Source organism: Cuculus canorus, chromosome W, assembly GCF_017976375.1.
Source record: "Cuculus canorus isolate bCucCan1 chromosome W, bCucCan1.pri, whole genome shotgun sequence".
NCBI classification, from domain to species: domain Eukaryota; kingdom Metazoa; phylum Chordata; class Aves; order Cuculiformes; family Cuculidae; genus Cuculus; species Cuculus canorus.
Genome location: NC_071440.1, coordinates 5,825,464 through 5,838,553, shown reverse-complemented (window position 1 = coordinate 5,838,553; position 13,090 = coordinate 5,825,464). Strand labels below are relative to the sequence as shown.

At 38.9% G+C, this 13,090-nt stretch overlaps 1 protein-coding gene across 1 annotated transcript in view; it reads left to right on the top strand.

Annotated features, from left to right (window-relative positions):
- LOC128850250 (homer protein homolog 1-like) overlaps positions 1-13,090 on the top strand; it is a 94,020-nt gene that overhangs the window by 41,610 nt on the left and 39,320 nt on the right. The window contains exon 4 of the mRNA XM_054053247.1: positions 1,622-1,764. Coding sequence (XP_053909222.1) covers positions 1,622-1,764 — 143 coding nt within the window. The remainder of the gene's footprint in view (positions 1-1,621; positions 1,765-13,090) is intronic.

Sequence of the window (13,090 nt, the reverse complement as noted above, 5' to 3'; positions counted from 1 at the left end):
TTGTGCATATGCATTGTATAACTTGATGAATACTAAATATAGTAGAAATTGAAGTCATTATTAAAATGTTTTAATATAACTCTGTATCACCCACTAATTCCAGTTCTACAGTGAGATATGTCTCTCACTACATGAGAAATAAAGTAGAATAAAAGCAATATTTTTACAACTGTTGTGCTGCAAATGCTTAATGTAAATTAAAGCGTAATGAAACCATTGAATGACAGTATTTTCGGTTAAGTGACATCAGTGCTTTGTAGAAGGTGATGATGACAGCCAGATCTTATTTTCTTTAAAACTGAGTTTTTTCTAGCTGGTCAAGTCTCAAAGTCAATGGCAACATTTCTTATAGGCAGAGGATCAGATTCATTATTGACTTTCAAAAAGCCTTATCCTTGTAAACGAGTTGAAGGCTACAAATGGCTTAAAAGGCTTAAAACTATACCCTGATCTTGTAAGATCATGACCATTTTCAGATACTTTGCAATTTCTTCTGGGACTGTTGCCATAGGAAGTGCTTAGTTTTTGGAAATACTGTTGTTTAACCAGTCCTCTGCTGTACAGACACCCCTCCATGACATCCATTAAACTCTATTCATGAGACTCTTCTATCTTAAATGTTACCATTTGATTACTAAAGGCCTAGTAAAACATTTTAAAATCAAGATGAGCTACTTAGCTTATATGACTCACTTATCTTCTGCAAGAATCATTACTTGAAAAGGTATGTATTAGGAAAGAAAATATTAAAATTAAACCATATACAGGGTCTGAAAAGCCTATAATGTTCTAACTTAGGACATGGGCTACACAGTGTAGTGTTGTTTTTTTTTTTTTTTTTTTAAATTAAGTACTTTTCAGTGACTAGAAACTGAAAAATAGCGTTTGTTGGCCAAAACATAAATGTACGTGTTGGTGTGATGAAGGGTGATTAAAAGTGCACCAGTGCCTTCTGCTAGGAAGACAGCCAATAAGTTTTTCAGGTATCTGGTTACGTAGCAGTAGCTGCCTGGGTATAACCGAAGTATTTTCCTTCCCAGGTAATACCATGACCAGCAAGATCTAGGCCAAGCTAACATGCCTACAGAAGTTTTGCAAAGACTGTGCTGAATAAGTTTTCTTTACAGATGGCTCACAGGTGAAGCTGTGAATGCACCACCAATGGCCCTTCCATTGTTCACTTTGGTTAATTCACACAATGAAAGCTAGGTTTTGAAACAAATATCAGAACTGCTTTTTTCACCCTGTTAGAATATAAAGTAAGAGATAAGAATCCTGAGTGTCAATAGTTGCCCATTGTGTAGCTGGCTGAGGGCTGAATATAATATCAGGTGTGAGAGAGAGAGGTCTGTAATAAGCAGGAGGCTGGATACTTGCAAATAAATCACAGGTCAGTTGTGTTTTGTACAAGGTAATGTGAATCCTATGGCAATACAATTCTAAATTGAATTCACATGATGAAATATGACTATGAAGGATGCTGGAAATCTGTGAGACTCACATTAATACTGCCTAAAGTTCATATCTCATTTAAGAATTAATGTTAGTACTTATATACGCATAGCCTTCCTGAGCAGGTCACTTGGAAATTCTAATGTGTCATTTGTTTGTTTTGCTTAAGGAATCAGCTGGAGGGGATATTCAGTCTCCTTTAATACCAAAAAGTATTAATGGAACAGATGACGAGAGAATGATGCCAGAAGTGACGCAGAACTCAGAACCAAGGGCTGAATCGACCCAGAATTCGTTGCTATTTACCTATAGGTACAGATTCTATTCCCAATTGAGTGATACCTATCTCCTTCCTTGTTAAAGGGACCTTCTCCAATGTCGTGTTTTCCGCCTAGCAAAGTTAAGAATTAAATTACATGATTAAAAAAAAAAAAGGGCTGTATTCAGATTTGCAGTGTAATCTTTGTTTTCACAAAAAAAAAAAAAAAATTAGGAAATCTTGTCAAAGAAGATTTTGGGGGTGTTATTTTATAGTTTAATCAACTGACTGTGAGCCCTTGAATACTGGTTAGTGCTGATGTCCCTTTAACAGGAAGAATTATTTCAGTGTTTGAGATCTTAGTAAAGTTAACTGCTTCTTAGAATATTTCAATTAAATTATTTTTGCACACATTTTCTTTAAATGACTGATAGGTTTGTATGCCAGCCTTTCACTGATGAGTTGTTGGGAGAAAAGGAACTCTTAAAATACTTTTGGATTATAAAATCTAAAGCAGCCTTTAATTGAACAGTTCTCTGGCAGTTGAAAACATTTTTCAGTTTTTTTTTTAAACATGAGAAAAGTGTAGTTCTGCTTCAGACTGAATTATAATTCGTTGCACTAGGAATACTGTGTTCTGTTCTTTAAGAAAACTAGGACTTTTGATACAAATGATGAGTTAAGATGGCTATCTTGCCTATTAGAAATTACTGCAAATAGGACACTCAACCAAACACATTATGCACTGAGACCACGGAGAGTAACTGAAATATTTAATAAACTTAGAGCAAAGCTGGAAATACTGGATTTATTTTTTTAAAATGGCTCCGAATAGTTTAAAGAGAGTTTAAGAGTTCTTGATCTAAGGTTGGGGAACACTAAGATGTCAGATATGTTATGCAAATATTTCAGAATGAGCAGACATGGAGTTGGAATTGTTCAAGAATTATTTTTTTGTAAGATAATAATACTATTAAACATATGTGGAAAAATAATTTACATTTTCAAATGAGAAAAAAATATACTTGTTTTAGCAGTGTTTATTTTTGTACTTCAGTTGTTACCAGTGCATCTATTACATGTTTTGCAAGAAATGGTGCTTTGTAAGAGAGCTCTGTGTGTGTTGAAGGAGTATTACAAATGTTGGACATCAGTGTTCTGTAATAAGTTCATTTAAACTTATTGTTTGTGTGCTGGAATTCTTTATCAGTTTTTTTGTGAAAAGAAGTTGTGATAAAGTCTACACAGGGTTAATGGTGTTTTAGTTTATTGTCCTGTTAAATATCACTATCTAGAATTCGTCTTCTGACAATAACTCTGCATTTTGAGGGTCACTTCTCATGAAGATTCTTATGAGAATCTTTTATCTTGCTAATGGTAGCTTCAAGTTTGTTAATGAGCTACTACCAAAGAAAATGCAAATTTGTTCAAACCCTTTGAAATTAATTGAATTTTAGACTAGGTAAAGTTTTTATTATAAATAAATAAAGATCCGTGTAGATTACTTTGGTTTTTTAAAGATTAAAAGATTCAAGTAAGGGCATTTATATATTATTTAAGACAGAAAATGCTTTCAGGTGCTTTCTTACAATTTTTTCATATGGAAAGAAAAAAAAAATCCTTGTGTGTGTGTGTCAAGGAATGTTGTCTCAATCAGAGGGAAACTACCATTTAATAAAACTATATATATTACAAAAGATTCCCATTATTTCCTAGGCACCATTATCTTTTTTCAAGTTGATGACAGAACTTGGTTTGGATATCAACTTGCTTTGATTAGATTGTTAGCTGTATCAAAGACTCTCTAAAATGGCACTATATAACACATGCATGAAAGAGATGGAAACTGAAGCACCCAGGATAGTGTTAGTGCTGGTTAAATTGACATTTTGGACATTTTGTAGAGGCATTTCATAATATTAAATTGGCAACTAGGTAGACATACCTAGTTGCTTGTGCTGACTGGAAGAGTGCTCTCTGCAGGCAGTCTGTTTACCCCATTTTAAAAAAAAAAAAAATTGAACAAAACCTTAAACCCTGGTCATTGGAGACTCCCTGGGCTTTTCATGTGTCAGGGGTACAGATAGAGATTGTGCTCCTTCTCGTTCCCTGCCTTTTTGATGCTGCTGTGTATTGGTGACACTGCAAGTGTGATGGAGAGGAGTTGCTGCGCTGAACCCTTTCCCTGTGTGCCCTGGTAACCCCTGCCAATTTAGCCAGTGCTCCTGAGGGAGAAGGATAATGCTGGAAGGGTATGTGAATGGTGTCTTGTGCATGACAATGCTTTTTATGTATTTACCTTTACTCCTTGTCACAGTTTAGCCCCAGCCCAGCCTGAATTGACAGACAAACGTAAACAGTTCCAATTTCCTTCCCCCTCAAGGGAAAGGGAAATGAGAGAAAATGACTTGTGGGTTAGAAACTAAAACATGAAACAATAATTAGAAGGAAAATGCTATTAATAAAAAAATAACAAAATATATACAAATATACAAGATTGCATCCCCACCCTATGACTATGTCACCACTGATGCTGCAGAGCAGATACTGAGAGGGAAGGTCCTGGGCTGGACTCAGTGGCAGGAGAGAGCTGGACTCAGGAACTGGATTCAGGAATGCATGGATCTGTGATCAAGGCAAAAAGACAAATGAGATCCTCACTGGACATCGGCCATCAAAGAAGAGAGCTTTCAGAAAATGAAGTTACTCAGATGAGGCTTAGCTGAAAAGTTAGAAAACTGATTCCACTGTGGCTCAAACCGTAACACTCCTGGAGTTGTTGATGAGTCGCTAATTGCTTCAAAAGAAAAGGTGGTGTGGTCTTCTCTCCAATGAGTTCAGCTATAGGAGACATGAGAGATGCTGAGGCTGGCCATGCTTCACTGAAATAACGCTAGCATAACAAGTTCATGATTAGGAAAGCTATATTCTGCTCTGATGTGACAGTACATACTTACCCTGTGAAGGTCCAGAAGGAGTGGTCCTTAGTGTAGGCTGGAGCACAGGGAAACGCACATGTGGTGCCACCTGGTAGGAGCCCAGGCAGCCATGAGGCAAAGGTTGGAGCTTTAGGGGCAGGGCAAGGTACCACAGCACTATGCAGCAAGGATGGCTGGTAAGGTGGGAACTGCATTGAAAAGTTTTGAGTTAATACATTTTGTCACATTTTGTAATTTGAATTTATACTCAAATCCTAGCACTTGGTGTTATGCATAAATTCCTTACTAAGTAGTTCTAGCAGGGTGTATTACCTTTTTTTTTTAAAAAAAAAAACCTGGGTTTTGAATGCTTTTTAGCCTGATGACAGTATAATTTCATGTTGTGAGGAAGCTCGGGAAGTCTCTAATCCAAGATCCTGTTCAGAGGTCAGCTATGAGATCAGACCAGACTGCTCTAAGCTTTATCCAGTTGGGTTTTGAAAACCTTCTAGAATGGAGACTGATAAAGCTAGGCTTTTTAAAAAGGTTTCTCTATAACATAAAAGGTGATAACTGTCTTCTCATCACACAGAACTATAATGAACTGTGACATTTTAGGGCACACTGGAGGAACTCTGGTAAATTCAGTTACTCTGCTGAGAAAAGATTATTTCTTGAGGTACACTCGGAGATTAAACTCAAAGATTATATGTTCCTGCTGTCAATGTAAGGAAAGAACTGGTTAATATAGCAGCTTATAAGTAAGTCTTGGCTTCACCTCAACTAACATTTGTTTGATGTTGTGAAGATCCTAGCTGTGCTGTCCTTCTGCCTCTTGTGCTTGACCAGCAAGAGCCTGTTGATCCCAGGAAGAAGCACATGGAGAGGGATTGTTCTTCCCTCTCTCCCTGACCTAACTCCTACAACTACCCATACTCCTGTACTTTTGCCTAAGGTGCTGGGATTTAGCTCACATAGGCTATCCTTCAAAATAAAAGTTCTTGCTAGGAAACTATTAATTTGAAAGGAAATTCTTACCTTGTGTTTGTGTAAATTTTTTCATGTCTGATTTTCCTGATTGTAACAATTTCTGAAAATTGTTGAGATTAGGGAATCTCTGGAATATGTAGTAAACCATTACATGATTTTAAACCAGTATTTTGTCAAACACAGCATAATATAGCTCATACCGTAACATTTCTATAAAATACCTCTAGTAATGGATGGAGACGTGGAAAAGACTTGTATCTGCTATTAGATATAAGAATGGTCATGGTGTATGTGTTGCTTATCTCTCTAAAATGAAGCAACTCTACAACTGATAGAGCTAAATTTAATGACTGGGGGAATGGATGAGAGGCAAAACTAAAAATAACTCAACACTTAAGAGAGAGTAATATCACCATTGTCCTTGTGCACCTAAGGAAGTTCTAGTCTGGAGTATGTGAATTACCTGCTTCCTGCTGTTTATTTAGTGATAACTCCAAGGAGTGATTCAGATGATGTGAGCTGGGTGTTTGAAATTAGATGATATAAATACCATCCTCAGGGACAAGTGAGCATTATTCTAACATATCTGTCAAGTACATTCTTAGAAGAGGAATATAATCCTTATACAATTTATATTAAAAAACATGCAACTTGTAATGTAATTTTTTCCTCATTTATTCACATACATAAGAATTTTTTTAAAAAGCATAGTAAAAATGAAGGGAAAAAAAAGGAACTATCTTGCTTAAGGAAGGAACTTTCATTTTCTAAAAGAAATCCAATCAATCCAAAATATGAATTGAAAAGATTGTGTTAATACTTGAGCAACTGTAAACACTGCCTCTATGAATTGGGATGTGTGATACTTAACAGTAAATCCGATTCTGTGGGGTGTGTTGGGGTTTTGTTTTAGTTGCATCCATTAATTCACAATCATAAATTTTGTTAGGTATTTTCAATAATACAGTTTTCTTAAATGTGTTATTCCTTTTAGGAGTTTACTCTTAGCATGCAGTGACTTTTTTGCCATCTTTAGGGATTGGTGGAGGACCTATTTTCTTCATTCTAGATTTTCCTAGTAATTTAGTTGAGTAATGAACTTTCCTATTGTGCATTTTGATGCCAGTTGCCTATGCTTGTTTAAATTTGTGAGCATGTCTGTGAGGCTTCTCTTATAGGATGACTTGTACATTTATTATTTAGAATAGTTGTCATTTTGTTAGTTCTAACCTCAAGCATGCAATCATCTTTTCAAGAAGAATTCCAATAATAGTTATAGGAGATCTTATGTAAACAGTTGATACATCAAGTTTTCTTCACTTATGCTTCCATTTCTCAGTGTCTTTGACATTGCTGAGAGTCATCATAGGAAAACTTTCAATGAGTAAGTAGGGATAAGCTGCAAACTGAACTTTCCCCAGACACCATGAAGGAGTCCAAGCCCAGGGAGGTGGTTGAGTCACCTTCCCTGGAGGTGTTTAAGGGATGGGTGGATGAGGTGCTGAGGGGCATGGTTTAGGGAGTGTTAGGAATGGTTGGACTCGATGACCCAGTGGGTCCCTTCCAACCTAGTGATTCTATGATTCTATGAAAACAAAACAAAATCTCCAGGAAAAAAAAAGTCCAAACCTTTTAGTTAGTGGCTCTTTTCAAAAGTAGGCTCTTTGTGTTTGAAAGTCACTTGGACCCTGCACTCCACACCAGGTATAGTGTCTGTTTCACCCATTTGCCTGCTCTTCTGAAAGATGTCTGTGTTGCTGTACCTCGTTTATCCACTTTATTCTGTTTAAGAGAAAGGATATATGTTAAGTTTTTTAGGCAACAGGGCCAAACTCAGTGGAGTACTTGAGGAATGCATTTTTAAAAAAAATGAGAAAAAAGAAGTCTGTAACCAAGTACATTTTAGTGAAGCTGAAGGTCCATTGAATACATCTGACTGATACCAATTTAGTCCTTCTGTTATTAATACCAACAAGTTAGTTGGTTTTTGTGTTGTCTCTGGTGTAGTGGTGGATAATGAGAGACATGGACTTCTCATATGAGAAGCTGCACATATATATAGATATAAGGTTTTAGAACTGTTTATATGCTGTGTGGTTATGGTATCACTGACATCTGAAATGTTTAATAATAAGCATATAAGTATGGTGACAATGTTAATGACTAACAAGTTGCTATTCTTGAAACAGTGTATAACTAATTTTTCTCAAACAGAATTCTCAAGCATAATATAAATAAATGTGTCTTCATCCTTTAACAACTCATAATGGAGATGAAATGATTGATTTACTTAATGGATTCTTTTTAGTCTTTTCTGAATTACTCCCTTATTAACTGCCCCCTCTCCTTGGAGAAGAGGGACACTCTGGAAGCAGAAATCAGTCTGGCTAGCACCATCCTCTGCAGTCAGGTTGTGTTAATGAAGCCCATAAAGACTTACAAATTAGCTGAATTTTAATCAATTAGATAACTTCCTCCTAGAGGATTGACCATGAAGGACAGAACCAATGATAGCTGGCAAGAAATTTTTATTTTAAGTTATGGATTCTCTTCCTGTTGAAGGTATGAGATAGGTGTGCTGCTGTGCCAAATTCTACTTGGGTTAAAAGGAAGTAGAGATGGAGTATGAGTTTAAGAGGTAGCTATAGCTAAAGATTCAGAATTAACAACTGTATCTTGAGCAGCTGATATGGGCTCCTCCAGTGGTTACACAGAAAGGATGATTGGATAGAGCTGAGTGAACACTTCTGTCCCCTGGAATATTTTTCATTTCCAGGCATGCGCAGAACTTGGGTTAGGAACTAACTGTGTGAAGTTTGTTGACTTCACCCATTCATCATCAACATAGTTTTCTGTATGGTGCAAAGAAGTCTTGGTCAAATTGATGAAGCCACTTGCTGATCTTATATGTTTATTGTTAAGGTTCAGCCAAATGGATTACCTCTGCCCACTTCTTGAAAGACTGTATATTTAAAAAAGAAAGTTTGACAAATCACAGAAAAGCAGTTTCGAAAGCTTTCTAAATTAAAAATACATTGCATGAGTATTAACATATTTTTTGTTTGTTTGCTTCACATCTAAATGAATCCCTTATACAGAAAACCAACTTTTGTCAGTGGTTGGGTGTTTTCCCCAGAATTTATCTAAAATAGAGCTGACTGAATTTCATAAACTGTGTAGCCGTGTATGCTTTGAGGGATAACTTTCGTCCCTGCAAGAGATGTAGGACCAGGAGCTTTTAATTTTCACATGAAATAAAAAGCTTGGGTTTAAGTCTAATGCACGCTATCTTACTGATATGATACTCTTTAGAATGTGTAATTTTTGTAAAAAGAATTAAGATTGTTGATGATTTCTCCCTTATTTAGAGGTAGGCTTTACAAGTAAACCTAGTTAAGGTGGTAAGTCCTTTGGAGAATGCTGTGGCCTGGGTTGTGGAGCAGAGGGTCGAATATGTCAAGCAGAACCCAATAACAGGGAAGTCTGCTGCCTCCCAGGAACCCAGGTAAGGGATATCACTAGGAAACTCCCCAGTCTGGTAAGGCCCTCAGACTACTATCCATTACTGCTGTTCCACGTGAGAGGTGACGAAGCTGCAGTACGTAGCACAAGGGTGATCAAAAGAGACTTCAGGGCCCTGGGATGGCTGGTGAGGGAATCTGGGGTCCAGCTGATTTTTTTCCTCCCTCCTTCCAGTTATGGGCGGAGACACTGGAAGGAACGGATGGGCCCAGTCTATTAATACATAACTCCATGGCCGCTGTCACCATAACAACTTTGGGTTTTTTGACAAACAGGAGGAGTTGGAAGCTACCGTGCTGCTGGAAAGCTATGATGTGGTCACCATCACTGAAACTTGGTGGGATGAATGCGTGAACAGTAGTAATTAACCAATAAGATTGTAAGCTTGAGCGTGTGGACAGTCAAGAAAACATATATAAGCTTAGCCTTCTGATTAATAAAGGGTCTGTGATTTGCACTCGGAGTCCGTTATCTTCAATCCTCTCAGTTCTCAGGGTCCTCCTTTCACCCTTTTTATAATGGGCACAATGTTACCCTTCTTCCAGTCACCAGGGACTTCTCCTGACTGCCATGGCTTTTCCAATATCATGGAGAGTGGCTTGGCAAGCACATCGGCCAGTTCCCTCAGGACTCTGGGATGCATCTCATCAGGTCCCATAGACTTATATATGTTCAAGTTCCTCAGGTGGTCATGAACCTGATCCTCCCCTACAGTGGGAGGAGCTTTATGTCCCTGGTCCCTTTCTTGTTGTCCATTGACCCAGGAGCGATGAGGAAAGTGGTTGTCAGTGAAGACTGAGTCAAAAACGTTGTTGAGTACCTCAGCCTTCTCCTCGTCTATTGATACAAGGTCACCATTTTCATTCATCAGTGGGGGTAGTTCCCTTACCAAGTTCAGCTCCATCTGCACCTTGGCCTTCCTGACCCCATCCCTACACAATCGGGCAGTGTTTCTAGACTCTTCCCAGGTTCCCTGTCCCTGCTTGCACTGCCTGTGCAGTTGCCTCTTGCTCTTCAGTTTAACCATCAGGTCTTGACTCAGCCACGCTGGTCTCTTCCCTTCCCTGCCTGATTTCCTACATGTGGGGACTGAGAAGTCTTGAGCTTTATAGAAAGCATCCCTAAATATTTGCCAGCTCTGTTCTGCTCCCTCATCCCCGAGGGTCGTGTCCCAAGGAGTTCTACTGACTCGCTCCTTGAAGAGCCTGAAATTTAGGGTCTTGACCATACTCCTCACCTGTCTCATATCCCTCAGGACCTTGAACTCCACTGGTGTGTGATCACTGCAGGTCTCCATTACCTGGGTTACAAAGTTATCTTCAATGCACTCTAGGAGTGTCCTGGATTGCTTACAGTTTGCTGTGCTACTTTTCCAGCAGATGTCAGTGTGGTTGAAGTCCCCCATTAGGATGAGAGCTTGCAAGCGTGAAGCCTCCTGTAGCTGGAGGAAGAAGGCTTCATCAGTAGGCTCCCCGTGATCAGGTGGCCTGTAGCCACCAATCACAATCACAAAGTTCCAATCACAAAGTTCCTTTTGCTGCCTTGGTCTTTTATTTTGACCCACAAGCTTTCAACCTGTTCATGGCTACTCTTCAATGACAGCTCTTCAAACTCTCTCCATTTCCTGATATAGAGGACAATGCCTCCACCCCTCCTTCCTAGCCTGTCCATCTGAATGGCCTGTAGCCATCGATAGCCACACTCCAGTCATGGGCTTTGTCCCACCAAGTTTCAGTTATGGCAACCACATCATTGCTTTCTAGTAGCATGGTAGCTTCCAACTCCTCCTGTTTGTTGCCCAGGCTGCGTGCATTTGTGTAGAGGCCCTTCAGCTGGACTGTTGATCGCATCACCTTCTTAGTGGAAGACCCTTTATTTCTTTTAAGGTTTTCCATAGAAGTTTCCTTGCTGGCTCCTACTACCTCAGGAGCCTCCAGCTCATCTGTGCAAGACTTCAACTGTGCTGCAGCATCCCCAGCATGCCCGGGGGCAGCAGGTGGAGGGCCCAATACCAGCACTCCGTCCTTCCAGCCATTGTGTGTCCTCCTGCAGCTTGTCACAGGCAAGCCTGATATTATTCCCCTCCTCCTTCACATCCAGTTTAAAGTCCTGTCAATGAGCCCTGCAAGCTCCTGAGAGAAGACCCTCCTTCCCCTTTGAGATAGGTGGGCTCCCATCTGACATCTGTAAACCTGGTGCCGTGTAGGCCATCCCATTGTCAAAACCCCCAAAGTTGTTATAGTGAAACCAGCCACGGAGCTATGTATTAATAGACTGGAAAGAGGTCTTTAGATCACAAATGGCATATGGAAGGAAATATTGAATGAATTGTTTTGGTCTTTCTCATGCTAAAAAAACCCCAAACCAAAATAATGAAGGGCCCCTCAATAAACTCACAGTGCTTAAAAACAGCCTGTAAGTAAGGGAAAAATAATTAAACTCTTATTAAATGGTCCTCACACAGTGTGGCATAATTTCCACAGTTTAATTATGGACACTAAGTATATATGTATTCTACAAAGAAGGAGACCCATCAGTGGCTATTAACGAAGATTCAGGTTAGCTCTCAGCTCAGGAAGCCCTTAAGCCATTTAGGTAACATAACTTGGGAGCTAATAGCTCTATTCGTACCTTATGTATTTTTTTAATTTATTTATTTCTCCAGGTGTTATTTATTACAGCTGGAAGCAAGGGCCAGGACAGCTTTGGATCTGACCTAAGATTAGGGTACAGGGGGAAATAGTGAGGAAAGATGTAGAATCAGAGTCTGCATTCAAAAAGACATCTTGATGAAACTCTGAAAGGATTTAAACACACAGAAAATATGAAATTGTGTGTCCCTGTGAGGATAAGAGTAAAGGAGTGTGAAAACTGGAGATGTATGATTTTTTAATTTTAATTTATTTTTTTTTTCTTTCACAGTGTTTGAGATAGAGGAGGATAGAAAAAGAAAGAAAGAAGGACAAGACTTTGAAGTAATGTTATGCAGGCTGTGGAAGGCAAGGAAAGGAGCTTATGAAGGTCTGGACTGTGAGACTAAATTTTGCAAGTCCAGGTTTACTTAAATCTGTAAATATGTTGAAATCTTGTACTCCTTTTCAGTAGTGCCTTGAAAAAAACCAGTTTTCTGTAAGCTTTCAAGAGCTTTGCTGACTTTATACTGGGTCTTGTAGAGCTTTATTTGCAGTTATTACAGGACTCTTATTCCTTAGCAAGTTTGCAGATGACACTAAGCTGGGTGGAAGCGTGGATCTGATGGAGTGTAACAAACTACTAAAATCAGAATTAATAACACCAGGTTACACAGAAAGACTTTGCGAAGTAACACTCGAATGACTCACTAACCAAGCACTTAAAACATTACTGATAGGACCAAAAGCTTGGAGCGATACCTTGTGGACGCATTAATCCCTTATTGTGATTGAGGAGGCTGAGGAGAAGATCCGAGTGGGAGCATTTACTGTTGTCATGCGTCTCCACCACAGGCTGGGTTGCTGATTTCCTTGGTCCTTTGATGTTAACAGTTTACCCCCAATATCGTATTTGGAATGGCGTTGATTTTTAAAGTGACAACCTTTTCAACATTTATGGTAATGGTCCAGGCATTGTCAAATTCCTGGCCATGTCTGTTTTTACCTGTATGGGAATTCTCAAGGCTGCAAATGCATTAAGTTTTCTATTCCTTTGCAGTCTTTTAATCACAGAGGGTATTCCTTTTGGACTCTGAAATTATGCCGCAGCTTGGCGGCGAAACAGTCAGTACTTTCTCTTTTTACAGCTTTTCGAATTTCTTTTATCTCTTCATAACTTAACTGTTTCCCAGAGAAGATCTGCATCTCGTGAATAAATCATGGGAAAAACTTGCAACAGTTCAACCTGTCCCCGCAGCTGCGCCTCCCTCCTGAAGGAGGAGGACTTGTGCCCATCTGAATTACTCTCATCCTCAGAA